Below are 16,199 nucleotides of genomic sequence, written 5' to 3'. Positions count from 1 at the left end.
CCTGCCTGGCTTCGTATGGAGCAGTTCCAGAGCATCCCCCGGTGTCTCGGTGACAATCTGCCAGATGCCCAGAGAGTGGAAGGCATGTGGGTGATCTCATCCCTCCCCAGAAAGACGGGGTCAAGCCAGGATTTGTGCCTGGTCTGGGGGGAAAGGGGCAGCTCCCTCGCAGCCTGGCAGGGTCTCTGGTTTGCTGCTTGGAGCTCAGCTGGGTGGCTGCATCGTGGCAGCAAGGGTGACCAGATGTCCTGATAAAATTGGGACTGTCTCAATATTTAACCCTTTGTCCTGTGTCCTGATCAATGTCTAATCGGGACGCCATAAGTCCCGATATTCAGGTAAGGAGGCGAGCGGGAGGGAGGCGCCGACTCTGTGGCACAGGGGAAAAATTGTAGCCAAGCTCCCCCTTCCTTGTCTCTTTCTCCCCCTCGCCCCCCAGCGCGCCGTGTCCGCACTCCTCCCCCCCTCAGCTGTTTGGCAGCACTTAGTGCTTTCCAAGAGGGAGGGGGGACGCGGCCCTCTCAGGGGAGGAGGTGGAAGAGGCAGGGCAGGGGCGGGAAGAGGCGGGGGGGTGAGCACCCACCTGGCAGAGGGAAGTTGGTGCTGTAGGGGTGAGTGGTGGGCGGGGGCTGAAGAAGGGAGTGGAAGGCGGGGAGGGTGAAGAGGCGAGCGGTGGGGGAGGGACTCAGCAGCCGGCGGGGGATGAGGAAGGGCACAGTGGGGGGACGAGCGGGGAGGGGACTCTGGGCCAGGGTTGCCAAGAGCAGGTTTGGGCCCCGGGAAAAAACATTTTTCAGGCTCCCCCAGCAAGGGCGGACCAACTAAACAGGGCCGACGAGCGTGGGGGGGGGAAGCGGGCCCCGGGCCCCCTTCCGAACCACACCAGCTAAACAGGGCCGACAAGAGGAGGAGGAAGCTGGGCCCCGACCCCCTTCCAGACCACCGGGCCCCGGTAATTTGTATTGATTTCCCCCCGTCTCATCGGCCCCACCCTGGGCAGAGTGAGGGCGGAGCCTGGGAGGACAGGGGTGGACTGTGGGCAGGGCTAAGGGCACCCCAATGTGTCCTGATATTTCAGTGTTGTGATCTGGTCACCCTAGTGGCGAGCACCAACAGGGGGCTCGGCTTGGCCACCGTCCCCACACGCCCAATCAATGCCGCCCCTCCCACAGCAAAGTGGCCCGGTGCCCGGGGGCAGCTCTCGCCCCGCAGGCTGGGCCCTAAAGGCCGGTGCCATTGTGGGGTGTATTAACAGCCGTGTCATGTCTCAGACCCGGGCGGTAATGGACCCACTTGCCGCAGCACACAGTTGGAGACCTCCGTCTGGTTCTGGGTACCCCGCAAACCGGAGAGAGGCCAGAGGAGAGCAACAAAAAAGGATGCACAATTGAAAAAAACGGAGCCCCCTGGAAAGGTGGAAAGACCTGAGTGTGTTTAGGTGGTGGAGAGGGGACCTGTGAACAGCTGCTGAGGGCTGCTGTAAAGAGGCCAGGGATCAAGTGGTCTCCGTGTCCGCTGAAGCTAGGGGCTTGATCTGCGGCATGGAGGATTTAGGTCGGATATTAGGGAGAACTTGGTACCTCGCTGGGCAGCGACGCTCTGGAACCGGCAGCCTAGGGTGGTTTTCAAGAACAGGTTGGACAATCACCTGTCAGGTATGCTCTGGTACAGGGGGCAGGACATGACCTCTCCCCGTCCCTTCCAGCCTCACGTGTGAGCCTCTGACATCTGCCCTGCCCCACATTTCCTTCCCCTCCTTCATCCCCCACTCTTTTCCCCTCCCCCATTGCCAGACTCCCCCACTCCCTCCCCATCACCCAGTCCCACTTGCTTCCCCTCCTGCTCCACCCAGCCCCCTCTTCCTCTCTCACACCCTGTCACACCATCTCCTCCCCTTGCCCTCTTCTTCCCACATCACCCAGGCCGCACCTCTGCCCCCCTCCCGCTCTCCTCGGGCCCCAGCCTGGCCCCTCCCATCCAGCGCTTGCTGAGAGGTGGAGGGCGATAAGGACACAGTTCAATGTACTTTTCACAGCTGGAAAGGCAGCAAAGGATCTGGTGCCATATGCCCAGCCGTGTCCCCTCCCCCAGCCAGAGCTCTGCGGGTCGCCCATCAGGAGCCCCTGGCTCAGGGTGGCACCAAACATTGCAGCCATGTCCCGTGTTCATATCTGGGCGCCCAGGACTCAGGCACCAGGTTGCCCAGCGCTCTCTAGAGAGTTTGGGCAGGGTGAGATTTCTCTCCTGGACTGCACTGGAGGTCTTGCTGGTCCATGAGGCATCAGGAGTTGGCCATGGTGGGCAACCAGGCCAGCTGGACCAATGGTCTGGTCCAGAATGGGCCTGATGGGGTCCCTCCAGAGTCACCTCCCCTTTCTGTAACCACGAGCCGCCTGCCCAGCAACCATCTCCTCAAACAGACGCCCCTAGGGGTTCTGGGGGTTAGTGCCCCCCACAGTGTGGACAGCTGCTGCCCACCGCCCTGCACCATGTGTTTGTGCCACAAGGGCACAGGCTTGGGGTCCACCTAGAGGGGACTCCGCCCCTCAGCACATCCAGCTGAGAGCGAAGATCCCAGTGGAACCGTGTTTGCCCCCGGAGCGGAGCCACGGGAGCCCCTGGCCTTGTCCCTCTGTTCTTGGGTTCCCATGGCCTGTAGGTGCATCGGAGCAGGAGCCGTCCGGGGCAGGTGTTCGGTGCCAGGCCGCAGTTCCATAGTACATGGGAGGAGCTCCGGGGTGGGGCTTGGGTGTAGTTGCCATGACGTATGGCTCTCCTGTGTGCACATTTCCAGTGCAAGGTCATTCTCTTTACTGCTCCCCAGGGAGGCGAAGCTGCAGCCTCCCTGGTGTCTGCCTAGCCCTCGGCAGGAATGAGAGCAGGAGCCGGAGGCACAGCCCAAGCAGGAGGAGCCGGTCCCTTTGGCTGATATGCAGGAGGATAAAGGTGAGCAAATGACGAGGGTGCAGCACCCCAAGCCCAAGTCTGCCCTGTGCAGGAGGGGACAGACACACTCACCTGCCTTCACTGGCCCAGGCCCCGGTGATATGGCAGCACCGGGATAGCCTCTATTCCCCCCCTCCCACAGGGATCACAGAGCCAAACAGCATCCAGGGACCCCAGTACACCCTGACCTGGCTCTGGGGCTGGCGAGGGGATGGTGGTTCCCCGCAGAGGGGGAGGGGAGTGAGATAAGCAATCCCTACACAGACGGACCCCTCACACCTTCAGGACTACAGCCCGGCGGAGGGTGCAGGTTTCATGCCGTGGCTGGCCACCACACGTGGTTGGTGGGTTCTGGGCAGGAGGCAGTGTTTATTCTAGGAACTTGGCATCTAGTCGGTCCCCATGAGCTGTGCCCAGCCAGAGGAAATCTCTTTTTAATCTCTCCTTACTGACGCCCAATCAGGTGGGTGACTCAGAGACCCAACCCTCTCTCAGTTGTGGTCAGGGTGTTGTGAGATTGTTGCAGGAGGTCTGCGCGTGCTGCTACAGGGGATGCATCATCCCGGTGAATCGGTGCCAAGACAAAAGGTGGCAGGTGATAGAGACAAAGAGGGGCTGGGGGGTAGGGGGGACTGGGTGCTCAGATGAGATGTGGGAGGAGATCCGGGCTGAGCACAGGAGCAGCTGTTGGGGACTCAGGATCCAGGCAGCATCTTGACCCAGCATGTGTCTCAAGTGCCCCCGCTCCACCCTCCGAGAAGTGGACAAAATGCAGGGTCCCGGATCAAGGGGAGTTTCTATGTTTTGTTAGGTTCCAATGTGGACCCAGACCAATTTAAATGGAATAGTGTTCCCTGGGGACCTGGCAGCCTGAAACTGACGTGATCCTTGTCAGTTTCACATCTGCGATCCCAGAGCCCCCCAGGCACGCTGCCCGAGCACCCTGGCATTTCCAGATAATGGGCCAGCTTGCTGCCCGGGCTCAGGACTCGGGCAGGCCGGGGAAGCCAGCTGGCCAGGAGCAATGAACCCAGAAGCCCTGGCTTAGACTGGGGTTCTCTTGGGGCTCCAGCTCTGTGGCAGAAAGTCTGAAAGCCCCGGATGCAACCACAGACCCTGGAAGACCGGGGACCCCCAACAGAGCAGGCACCATCTAAGCCCTGCCTGTGACGGGCTGAAAGTTCATTGAACGCAAGGTGGTTCTGTGAAACCTTTCGGTTTTGCCAAATCGGCAAAAATTCCTGCCCAGCTCCAAACCTACCTGTTCTGTTGCCCCCTAAATTCCCCGCCGGCCCCCAGCAGCCCACTTCTTCATGAACCAGTTGGGTACTGACCCACAGGGACAAAGCAATGGCCAGACTGGCTCAGAACTGAGGTCCATTGAACCCAGGGGCCTGTCTGACAGTGCCTGGCACCAGACGCTTCTGAGGAATTTGCGAGACCCCTCCCAGTCAGCCCCGCCCCAAATTCTGTCTCTCGCTGGTGTCTAGCAGAGATTAAAGCAGGTGGTTTCATGTCCCTTCCAGAATCTGCCAGCATTAACTAGCCTAACACTTGTTACCCATTGCAATGTCCAATCCTGCTATGAATGCTTGGCCTCAGACAGTCACGTGGCAAGGAGTTCCACAGTCCAACCACATGTTGTCTGCTAGAAGTATTTCCTTGGATGTGCAGAGAGCTTTGTGGGGGTGGGCGCCGGCTCTGCGTGGGCCCCTTGCTCGCTGCCAGCACTAGCAGGGACTCCTGCGTCCTGGGCAGGCTGCTTATTCTGAGTCACCTCATACAGATAGGATGTGATGCCTCGCCATGAAGCTCCTCCCCAAGACACAAGAGCTGTGGCTTTGCCTAGGCATGGCCATGGGGCTTGCCATAGGATTTACCTTCATCTATGCCTTCAGGACAGAGCAGAGCACGTCAGCGCCAGTGCGAAGACCCCACTACTATCGTTCCCACCCAGGTGAGGGATGGACACAGTCTTTCTAATGCCATAGCTGACCCCTCCCCCTCTAGACCTGGGTTGGGGAAATCCCCCTCCCAGGGTTGTCTGTGCACATTTCACTGGTCCTGGGGAATGCACAGAGGCAGTGTGGCCCACTGGGTGGAGCACTGGCCTGGGCATCAGGAGATGTCGTTTTATTGGTGTCTCTGCCACTGGCCTGATGGGTGATCTGGGGCAAATGCCTGCCTCTCACTAAGCCTCGGTTTCTCCAGCTGCAAAATGGGGCTAAGGACAGTGCTCTCAGTGACTAGGAGCTTTGAGATCAGCGGCCAGGCAGAGCTCCATAAGGGTTATTAGTGCACACAGGGACAGGAGCCAGGCACCGGTGCAAGGTGAGGAATCTCCGCAACCTCTCTGTTCAGTGCTCGGGGCCCAGCGTGGCTGCCAGTCTCCCAGGGGTGCCGTGCAAGGAGCGGCGAGTGCAAGCCCTTGGGACAGGCACCAGGGAGTGAACCAGGCCTGGCTGCAGCAAAGGAGCCAGGCTCTGTAGCCAGAACTGTCCCATTCACCTCCGTCGCAGAGGAGGTTGTAATGCAGCTGATCTGGCCGAAGGGCCATTAGGTGGGAGTGGGGGGATGGAAATGGCCGAGTCTCTGTGCTGGGAAATAAACAGGGCCCTCCCAAATTCACAGCCATGAAAACTGCATCACAGACCGTGAAATCTGGTCTGTTGTGTGCTTTTACCCTGCACGTGAAATCTGGTCTGTTGTGTGCTTTTACCCTGCACTATACAGATTTCACGGGGGAGACCAGCGGTTCTCAAACTGGGGATCCTGACTCAAAAGCGGGTCAGAAGGTTATCGTAGGGGGTTCGCGGTACGGCCACCCTTCCTTCCGCGCTGTCTACAAAGCTGGAGGCTGGAGAATGGCAGCTGCTGGCTGAGGGCCCAGCTCTGAAGGCAACAGCGCAGAAGTAAAGGTGGTATCACCATACCAGGCTGGGGTGGGGGGATCCTTTAGCAGTGGGTGGGCTCCACCCATCCATTTCCTGGATCCCATTAGGATCACTCTCCTGTAGCCATCTGGCCCGACCCTGTCACAATATTTAGCTAGAACAACAGCTTTCAGCAGATCATGACATTTTCCTGATACCTCACGACATGCTTTATAAATGAGGAATATGGGGGTTCCAGGGTGCTCCCCCAAGGTATAGAATATCTCACCTCCCCCCCCTTAGAGGGTTAGTCATGGACTATCTCGAAGGCAGTTTGTGTTATGGTTCTTTTGGCATCCAGCCATCCAGGCCATGAGGTGGCGTGCCCCAGTTTCCCCCTTCACACAGCAAACCAGATTCATCAGGGTTTCTCTGCTGTGGTGAGGTTGAAATCTGTTTACAGCTATTAACTGCAAAGCAGCATTATCATAAAAAAATTCTTAATATTACAGCAAAAAGAACAGGAGGACTTGTGGCACCTTAGAGACTAACAATTTAGTCTTTAAGGTGCCACAAGTCCTCCTGTTCTTTGCTATAGACTAACACATCTGCTACTCTAAAACCTGTCATTAATATTACAGGTGTCCCCAATGACCATTTCTAGCATGTCCCCAAAATTGGGCATAATGTATCTTATCCCAAGGTTTAACATTGGGCATCAAAATTCTTATCCCAAGACGTAGCATTAATGTCGACATTTTTATCACCGCTGGGCGTTTACAAGTATCTTTATGATACCATGTTCTCTGTTCAGAGAGTCTGGTTCGAGGTTGCTTTGTTCATTACCCCTGTGTCCTTTGACTCCCTCCCGCGTAATCAGTCACTGGCTTTTCTTTCCCGCCCTCCAGTGTTCCTGTCTGCCTGGCTTCTTATTTTAATTCTGTTGCTGGGATTTCAGTACCTCAGGGTCTGGCAAGACGGATCCAGGGGGATCCTGCACATGGGGTGGGCCTTTGGGGAGCTGGCTCCCAACCCTAGGACTGTACAAATGCAAAATGTCCAGCTTCCTTTTTGAGGTTAACCTGTGTTTCCCCCCCTCCCAGCACTGAGTCCTTCCCTGCCCCCTTTCCTAGAGGGCTGTGATCTTTGCTCTCTGGACTAGGTGTGTTTACCTTTGATCAGATTCACCTTCTCCCAGCAGCTTTCCCATAACTGCTCTGTCTCTCACCAGCCTGGGGCAAAACACCCCCCTCTGTCAGCTGGGTCATTTGTATTCTGGCAAACTACCACCTAGCAATTTCCTGGTTCCAACTCCTCTCTTATCACAGGCATTGGAGCTGCCTTTTGATTTAAAGAGACACAGTTACTTTCTAAAAACTTATCAGAAACAGCATCCTGAAAAACCAGGACCTGGATGGAGGTACCCTCTGCCACCCCTTTCTCTATCCCTGAGAAGTCAGCTGTGTGATTTCTCCCCTCCAGGAGGTCGGTCACACAGTTCCCTCTTAAAACCTGGGTCACAGGCTGAGTGCCTGGTGTCACGGAGTCCCCAGGCAATGCTCTGGAACTGCTCCCCACAAAGTCAGGCAGGACTTTGGGGAGCCTCCTCTCCCTTGGAGCAGACTGTCTCCAGGGCAAGACGCTCACATGGCTTCACCTCCTGGGTCTCTCCTTGGAGCATTCAGCATCCTCTGCCCCTCTGTGCGCTCCCCACAGCAAGTCTGCCCAGGCGGGGTCCTGGGGAAGCCAGGGGGTCCTGCACCCCCACTTTGCAGTCAGACGTGTCTCTCAGCCAGCCAGTAAAACAGAGGTTTATTCGATGACAGGAACATGGTCTAAAACAGAGCTTGTAGGTACAGAGAGCCAGACCCCTCAGCCAGGTCCATTCTGGGGGGCAGTGAGCCAGACCCCCCACGTCTGCACTCACTCCCCGTCCCCAGCCAGCTCCCAACTGAGACTCCCTCCAGCTGTCTCACTCAGCCTCCCCCCGGCTCCACCCCAGCCTGTGTCCTTTGTCCAGTTTCCCCAGACAGAGGTGTTATCTGGCCTCCAACCTCCCCTCCTGAGTTCTCATGTTACATGCTCAAGTATCCCCCCTTCCCCAAGGCAGCCAGTCCCCGCAAAACTCCCCTGCAACTTTCCCAGGTCAGCACTACCCACTCAGCATTCAAAGGACACACCAAGAACATTCCCACTTTGTCACACCTGGGTGCACAGATGTTGACCCAGCCATTCAGCCCTGTGCATCCTCTCCCAAGTGACCACTGAGGAGACATTCCTGTACCCGCCACTGTTCCTACCCTAGTTTCCTCATCTGGACCCCCTTCTAAAGCACATTTCTCTAGGCTCTCTAGGAAGGGGTCTATCCCTTGTTCAGCTGCAATACTGCCAGCTAACAACTGGGACAGTTTCCCGGATCACTGACAACCCCCCTCCTGTCCCCGATCCTGAGGCATGCTGCCTTGTGCTGGAAAGGAGCTAGTCTCCAGCCCTCCCGTACTTGGAAGCACCCTGCTTCCCTGTGTTACTTAGTCACAGGAATCCTCACCCACCTCAGTGGTTTCTGAGATTCGCTGTCCCTTCCCTAGGCTCCCCTCTGGGACACGTTGCTCTCTGCTCCCTAGAGCGGGGTCTGTCTCTGGTTCAGCTGCAACCTGCCAGCAGCTAACAACCTGGACAGGTCTCTCCCTGGCAGGCATCACACCCCCAGCCCTTCCTGAGGTGGGGCTGCCTCCAGCTGCAGTGCGGGAGTTGGTCTCAGCCACCCTCCCACCTGGAAGCATGTGGCTTCCCCTGGCTGCAGAGGAATCAAAGAGACTCTCCCCAAGTCCCTTAAACTTTCCCTCGGGGGGCCTAGCATGAAACTCCCTCCTGCTGCAGGCAAATAATGTAACCTTACCCAGAAGCAGGTGGCCTAGGAGGTGTTCCATTACTCCCACGGTCAAAACATGTTCCAAACCTTCCCACGGCACATGGATTTTAGCTAGTGGTACGAGGAATCTGCTTTGGCCCACCCACACCATCTCCACCCTTTGGCCAGGTAATACACTAGCCTTTGGGCCCATGCTCTGCTTAACCAGAGAGATCTGGGCCTCTGTAGCCTTCTGCCCCAAGCATTCCCTGCCATTCATTCTGACAACGTAACGTGCTCCATAGCTGGTTCCTCAGAGCCTGCCCTCACAAAACCAACCTGATGGATTTCAGTCACCTGGGGGTTTTCTGTATGGCAGACAGCAGAACTAACATTAGCTATTGCTTGCCTGCTTCCTCCTGGCACAGGGCATTTATTCCTCAGGTGATCAGTGACATTTCACGGCTGGTACCTTTAGGGCTCTTCTGTTTGTACAGGATATTTGGGATGAGGGCTAGAGGAATGGCTCTGGGGAGGTGAATGCCCAGCCTCCCAGCCACTCTCCTTTTTGCCAGAGATAAAACGGGATCCTCCCTCCCGGCCGGGTTTAAATCCCTCTTTTGGTGGTTTGCTTTCACTAGACACCTGGGTCTGGTCAAAGGCATCGGCGAGAGCTGCCGTCTCCGCCACAGACTTTACATCTTTGTCCCATAGACTCTGCTTTCCATCAGTCTTACATGTGCCTAGGAAATAATCTTCAGTCACAAGAGCAAACAGCCCCTCAAAGCTTGTAACACCTCTCTGCCCCTCGCCCACTTTCCCACCGAATCTTTCATTTTGTTCACATAGTCCTCATTACTCAGACCAATATCCCGCTTAAGATTCCTAAATGTAACTCTATATATTTCAGGGGGGATTGGAAACTTTTGCAAAACAGTGTTTTTGAATTTACAATAGTCTAAAGCATCCTCAACAGGCATTTCATTGACTGCATTCAGAGCTTTGCTAGTTAATTTCACAATCAGCTGCTCACGGCCTTTCAACAGTGGTTGGATATTCAGCCATATCGTCTGCCTCGTTGTATGCAGGACACAAATGGTCCCAACTGTGGATTTGTGGAGTGATGGGAATCACTGGGGTCAGTGGGTTCTGCTTCTGCTTCTGTGGCAGGTTCAGCCAGTGTCTCCACTCTCTTTCTCTTTCCTTCTCATTTATCTCCAGTTCTTTCAGTTCAATCATAGACTCACAGACTAGCAGGGTTGGAAGGGAGCTCAGGAGGTATCTAGTCCAACCCCTTGCTCAAAGCAGGGCCAATCCCCAGCTAAATCAGTTGCAATAGTCTCTGGTGCTCTCTCTCTTTTTCTGCAACCTGCAGCCTAAAAAGCTACAGCTGCACGATCACTTCACCGCTTTCACTCATTTTCCGGCTTTTCTGTCCCCTCCTCCCTTTCCCAAAATAAGCAAACGGAAAATAACGAACCGGTAGCCACCTCCTGACTGTCCTTAGCCACCAGGCTTAAACCCTCCCGTCCAATCTTTACAGCAGCGTACGAAATGCAAATCTTGCTCAGTGCACCAAGTCGTGTATTTCCCCCCTCTTGTTGCGCCACTGTAATGGGAACCGGGGGTGCAGCCTGAGCCTGTGGGACCGTATCACGGAGTGTGGGGAGGGGGTCAGGGCCCTGCACCCTCACTTCCCGCAATTCACTGGGACTCTCAGCCAGCCAGTAACACAGAAGGTTTATTTAGCCGACAGGAACACAGTCCAGGACAGGTCTTGCAGGTACAGACAACAGGACCCCCTCAGTCAGGTCCATCTTGGGGGGCCCCAGGGAGGCCAGAGCCCCATCTGGGCTCCCCTCCCCTTTCCCAGCCAGCTCCAAACTGAAACTCTTTCCAGCCATCTGGCCCAGCCTCTCCCTGCCTCCTCCTCGACCCTTTGTCCATTTCCTCGGCAAAGGTGTCACCTGGCTCCAACCCCCATCCTGGTTCTCATGTTACACACTCAGGTATCTGGTATTAAGAAAAGTCTCCCATCCCCAATGCAAACAGTCCCAGCAAAACTCCTCTGCAACCTTCCCAGGTCAATACTCCCCTCTCCCTGCTGCATCACAGGCACCCACACAGTATTCAGAGAAACCATTCAGAACATTCCCACTTCGTCACACACTCTGCCCCCTTATCTCTCCTGGGGTGTAGAGTATCCGAGCGGCGCTGCCTTTGGAGCTGGACTCCTGGCCAGCAGCCACCGCTCTCCGGCCACCCAGTTCTGAAGGCAGAGCCGCTGCCAGCAGCAGCACAGAAGTACGGGTGGCAATACTGCAACCCCGCTACAAGAATCCTGTGATTCCCCCCCCACACACACACATATAATCCAGTTTTGGATCAGGACCCCCACAGTTACAACACAGTGACGCTTCAGATTTCAATAGCTGCGCTCATGAAATTTACAATTTTTAAAATCCTCTGTGACCAAAATGGACCGTGACTTTGGGAGGGCCCTAGAAATAAGGCATTGCCCTTCTGTTCCCAGCAGAGGACAATGCGACTGCGGCCGAGCTGTACAGCAAGGTGCGCATCCTGTGCTGGGTCATGACGGGTCCCAGCAACCTGGAGACTAAGGCCCGGCACGTCCAGGCCACGTGGACGCGGCACTGCAACGTGGTGCTGTTCATGAGCTCCGTGCGGGACGACGGCTTCCCCACCGTGGGGCTGGACACCAAGGAAGGCCGGGGCCAGCTGTACTGGAAAACCATCCGGGCCTTCCAGTACGTCCACCAGCACCACCTGGAGCAGGCCGACTGGTTCCTCAAGGCGGACGATGACACCTTCGTGGTGCTGGACAACCTGCGCTGGCTGCTGGCCAACCACACGCCCGAGGAGCCCGTCTACTTCGGGAAGCGCTTCAAGCCCTTCGTCAAGCAGGGCTACATGAGCGGCGGGGCCGGCTACGTCCTCAGCAAGGAGGCCCTGAGGCGCTTCGTGGAGGGCTTCAGGACCCAGGTGTGCACCCACACCTCTGCGGTGGAGGACCTGGCGCTGGGCCAGTGCATGGAGAAGATGGGGGTGCAGGCGGGGGACTCCCGGGACACCAAGGGGCGGGAGACCTTCCACCCCTTCCCCCCAGAGAAGCACTTGACGGAGAATCTCCGGCGTGATTACTATTATCCCAGCTACTCCTTCTACCCCATCCTGCTGGTGAGTGTCCGGGAGTCCCGGCTCAGGGTGGGAGTGGGGGGCAGCCGAGAGGTGGGTGGCCCGGTCAGAGGACTACTGGGCCTCGTAACGCTTAAGACCAGACCTCATGGTCCCATGATTACCAGCACTGTTCTTGGCTCCGCCCACCAGCCCTGCTCCGCCCACTCACTACAGATGGTGCTGCTGCTGCTGTGTGGATGCTGTGGGGCTCGATGTCCTGCTCTGTCCTCCCCATTTCCCCCAGTGCCGGCTGGGCCACATGAGCCTGCCGCTGCCGTGGCCAACAGATCTGGGTCTGCTGGCTCATACGTTTAGATCCAGTGGTCCTGGGTTTGATCCCCATGACCTTGGTCAGTTTCAAAGCCAGCGGGGACCCTCATGAGCCAGGTGCTGAATCTCTGCCTAACCCAGGCTGGCGAAAGTCATCCAGCGGTTGAGGTGCGCACCCCTTTGCAGGCCAGTGGGGGGCAGGATTCTGTCTCTTACTCTGGTGGTCCAGATCACCTGTTTCCCCCAGTTATAAGCTCTCCAACCCCCGGGGCAGGTTTTCTTCCTAGCAGAGCTGGTTAAATTCACGTAGTCATGTTCCCTAGCACGGCTGAGCCACCATCTCTCCAGCAGGGCGTTGTCTGGGCTGCGCTCTGTATGACGGCGCGGTTTGTGAACCGTTGATAAAGGGTTCACAGAAGCAGACCAGCCTTTGAATAAATAGCAACACCAATATTAGGGCCTCTTGTAACGCTGAGGAGCTTCTAACCACCTACCGCTCACGGCAGCAACATGGTTATAACATAAATGAATCCTTTATAGCCAGACCCTTAATAGGCTGTAGGAGCCAATAGCGTGACTAATGGTCCCTCTTAGTCACCAGCTCGTTCGGGTAAAACATTTCTGCCTTGCTGGGCTTTCTCCAGACCGGGCTGTGAGTGTATTAAACATAAGAACAGCCACACTGGGTCAGACCAATGGCCCATCTAGCCCAGAGTCCTGTCTCCCCACAGCGGCTAATGCCGGGTGCCCCAGAGGGACTGAACAGAACAGGGAATCATCAAGTGATCCATCCCGTTGCCCATTCACAGGGACCACACTTGCAAGTGACATGGGAGTTGGGGGGGTTGACCTGTAAGCTGATGAGATTCAACAAGGACAAGTGCAGAGTCCTGCACTTAGGAAGGAAGAATCCCATGCTACAGACTAGGGACCGAATGACTAGGCAGCAGTTCTGCAGAAAAGCATCTAGGGGTTACAGTGGACGAGAAGCTGGATAGGAGTCAACAGTGTGCCCTTGTTGCCAAGATGGCGAACAGCATTTTGGCCTGTATAAATAGGGGCATTGCCAGCAGATCGAGGGACCTGATCATTCCCTTCTATTCGACATTGGTGAGGCCTCATCTGGAGTACTGTGTCCAGTTTTGGGCCCCACACTACAAGAAGGATGTGGAAAAATTGGAAAGAGTCCAGCGGGCAACAAAAATGATTGGGGGCTGGGGCACATGATTTACGAGGAGAGGCTGAGGGAACTGGGATTGTTTAGTCTGCAGAAGAGAAGAATGGGGGGGGATTTGATAGCTGCTTTCAACTACCTGAAAGGGGGCTCCAACGAGGATGGATCCAGACTGTTCTCAGTGGTGGCAGATGACAGAACAAGGAGCAATGGTCTCAAATTGCAGTGGGGGAGGTCTAGGTTGGATATTAGGAAACACTATTTCACTAGGAGGGTGGCGAAGCACTGGAATGGGTTCCCTAGGGAGGTGTTGGAATCTCCATCCTTAGAGGTTTTTAAGACCCCGCTTGGCAAAGCCCTGGCTGGGATGATTTAGTTGGGAATTGGTCCTGCTTTGAGCAGGGGGTTGGACTAGATACCTCCTGAGGTCTCTTCCAACCCTGATATTCTATGATTCTATGTGATGCCTTCGGCCCTAAAGAGACCCCTTATCCCCATGTGCTGTGCTGCATGGCCGGCCTCTCCCCGCATGGCGCCAGAATCCTTGGGCCGACATCTGCGCATCGGGGCACGAAGGTTGGGGGCGGAGGGTGGAATTGTGACTGGCAGCGGCTTGGGGCAGGGTGGCATCAATTGCTGCCCTCGGGGTGTAGCCGTGTTGGGTCCAAGGCCGCCCCGCTCAGTCTGGGGTGGGATGCAGCCCCTGGGCCCAGCCAGCCTGAGCTTGGTTTGTTCTCGTCCCCACAGGGTGCCCAGAGCTGCTCGGATTTATCCATCTCCTTCCACTACATCAGCCCGGAGGAGATGTACATGTTGGAATATTTGAGTCGACACCTGCACCCGCATGGCTACCGACCCCGCTACCAGCCAGCTCTAACGGCCGGGAACCGCATGGAGCCCAGGGAGGGGTGACTGGCGGGGACTCCGCGGAGCGATGCCAGCGAAGGGTGCGAAACCCCAAGGGCCGGGGTTACACCGACGGTGCTTTAGAACCAGTGTGAGGTGCTCGGTGCCTGGAGCCCACAGTGGCAGGGGCCATATAAAGGCGCCAGAAGGGAGGGAGGAGGTATTTGGCGCTGGAGCGTGAGCTCAGAGCAGAGGTGGGGGGCTCTCAGGCAGGGCACCTCAGTGGGTTTGGGGGGAGGGTGTTCTTGGGCATCCAAGCTAACGGAGTTGGGGGGGATCCCCAGCTAAGGGGGGCAGATCGTGTTTACATCTAAGGTGTCCTATCGTCATTACAAACCTCCCTTTTTAGCTACCTCTGGCTGAAATGAGGGTTTGTCCTTGTGGGGTGGGGGTGGGGGGAAAAGCCCATTGCACTGATCACGGCAGGTAGGGGTGGACACGAAGCACCCAGGGCCTCTCGGCGATGGGGGATAGAGCCAGCTGGTGGACAAATCCCGTGTATCCCCAGGACAGGCAGAGTGTATCCCCGTGGCCTTCCTGAGGGGGTGCCAGGCTGTGGGGCCCCTTCGGGCCATGGGCTCTCTGCTGACCCAGTCCCCAAGGGAACAGCTGCTGCTAATGGGATGGCTCCGTTTCCCGTCAGCCCTCACCCTGTCCCTGCCGCTCTGCCCTTTGCTGCCTGAGCTGGCAGACTCCCCTCCCCTCCGCCCGCTGCCCATGGGGGTGCTAGGGCAGTGCCAGCGTGTGCTAACCTCGGTGCCTGCGAGAACCCACTCGCTGGCCACCCTGGGGCCCTGTCGGCGAATTCCCAGCTGCTCCCGCCAAGGCCATAAGTGGCTGGGGGAGGCTCAGGACCTGGTGCCTGGTTCCAGCACGGGACAAGGCAGCGACCCAAGCCCTGCCCCCCCTTTGGCAGCCTCAGAACCCCCTCCCCCGGCCCCCTTCTGATTTTCCTTGCTCGTGCCACACGGGGCTGCGGGTGGCTCCTGCTGCTCGGCCACGGAGCCCTCGGCAGCCACGGCACGATCAGTCCGTGCCTCCCCCAGCTTCGCTGGGCAACTTTCCTGTGCACAACAAAAACGCTGATGCAGAGAGAGCTACAGGGGGCCTGTTCCCCCCCAACTCTCCTGCCTGATCCCCCCCCCCCCCCCGCGCCTGCCCCCTGCCCCAGCCCCTGCTTGCTCTGCAGGAAGGGTCGCTCCCAGCGCAAATAACCAGGCACACGCTACAGCTCTAAATCTGACATTGTTACGTACTTACAGTTACAATCCAAGAGATTAAAACGCTGTACACGGCCACTGGTGTCAGTGCCGGCTGGCCAAGCCCCCCTCCCACACACACACACGGCCCCCCCCCGCCACGATCCAGCCACGCCCGGGGCCGGCGTGGACCCTGCAGCAGGCTGCTTCCTCCCCCAGACCTCCACGTCGCTGCCAACATCCACTACCCGCCTCCCAAGGGGTAGAGCCATTGCAATGCCGTGCAGGCCAGTCAGTTCCCTTCCACCCCCCACATTCAGACCAGTTGCCCCGTCCCCTGCAGCGCTGGCGGTTGGAGGGACGGGGCACCGTCCCTGCCCCCTAGGCCTGGCTCTACCCCCACCCCCCCGGGGCCAGCGCAGAGAGGGTGGACGAGGCTTTCTTTGTGCAACACGGTAGCCGTACATTCATGAACTGATCCGCCCAGCTGGTTTGGAAGAACGAGGGAGGGCTGGGGGGCTGACTGCGGGCCCAGCAGAGAGCCACGGAGCTCTTGGCCCACTGAACTCCCGTCAGGCCCAGCCACTGGGCCTGCACCCCCCGGCCCCCGAAGATCAACCCCCACCCAGGCCTGGAATTAAAGCAAGACCCAGCGGGCGTGGCTTTCAGCTCAGCACTGGGGGGGTAACATGCCAGCCAGTGCCCCGGGCAGCGGCAGGGACGGCCGATTGGGGTGTGTGTGTGTGTGTGGGGGGGTCTGTATTACCCTGATCACGTATCGA

At 57.4% G+C, this 16,199-nt stretch overlaps 1 protein-coding gene across 2 annotated transcripts; it reads left to right on the top strand.

The window, feature by feature from the left end:
- Positions 1-2,833: 2,833 nt before the first annotated feature.
- On the top strand, positions 2,834-14,603 carry LOC127035426 (glycoprotein-N-acetylgalactosamine 3-beta-galactosyltransferase 1-B-like). 2 transcript variants are annotated; one of them, XM_050925308.1, is made up of 4 exons: positions 2,834-2,946; positions 4,733-4,903; positions 11,204-11,868; positions 14,060-14,603. In XM_050925308.1, the coding sequence occupies exons 2-4, from the start codon at positions 4,753-4,755 to the stop codon at positions 14,222-14,224; spliced, it is 981 nt and encodes a 326-aa protein (XP_050781265.1). In that variant the 5' UTR covers positions 2,834-2,946; positions 4,733-4,752; the 3' UTR covers positions 14,225-14,603. The 2 variants fall into 2 exon arrangements, with proteins under 2 accessions (XP_050781265.1, XP_050781266.1); XM_050925309.1 differs by lacking the exon at positions 4,733-4,903.
- The last annotated feature ends 1,596 nt before the right edge of the window (positions 14,604-16,199 follow it).

The sequence above is a fragment of the Gopherus flavomarginatus genome, chromosome 16 (genome assembly GCF_025201925.1).
Source record: "Gopherus flavomarginatus isolate rGopFla2 chromosome 16, rGopFla2.mat.asm, whole genome shotgun sequence".
NCBI lineage: Eukaryota > Metazoa > Chordata > Testudines > Testudinidae > Gopherus > Gopherus flavomarginatus.
Note: the sequence above shows the minus strand (reverse complement) of the source record. Positions and strands in the feature narration are given on the sequence as shown.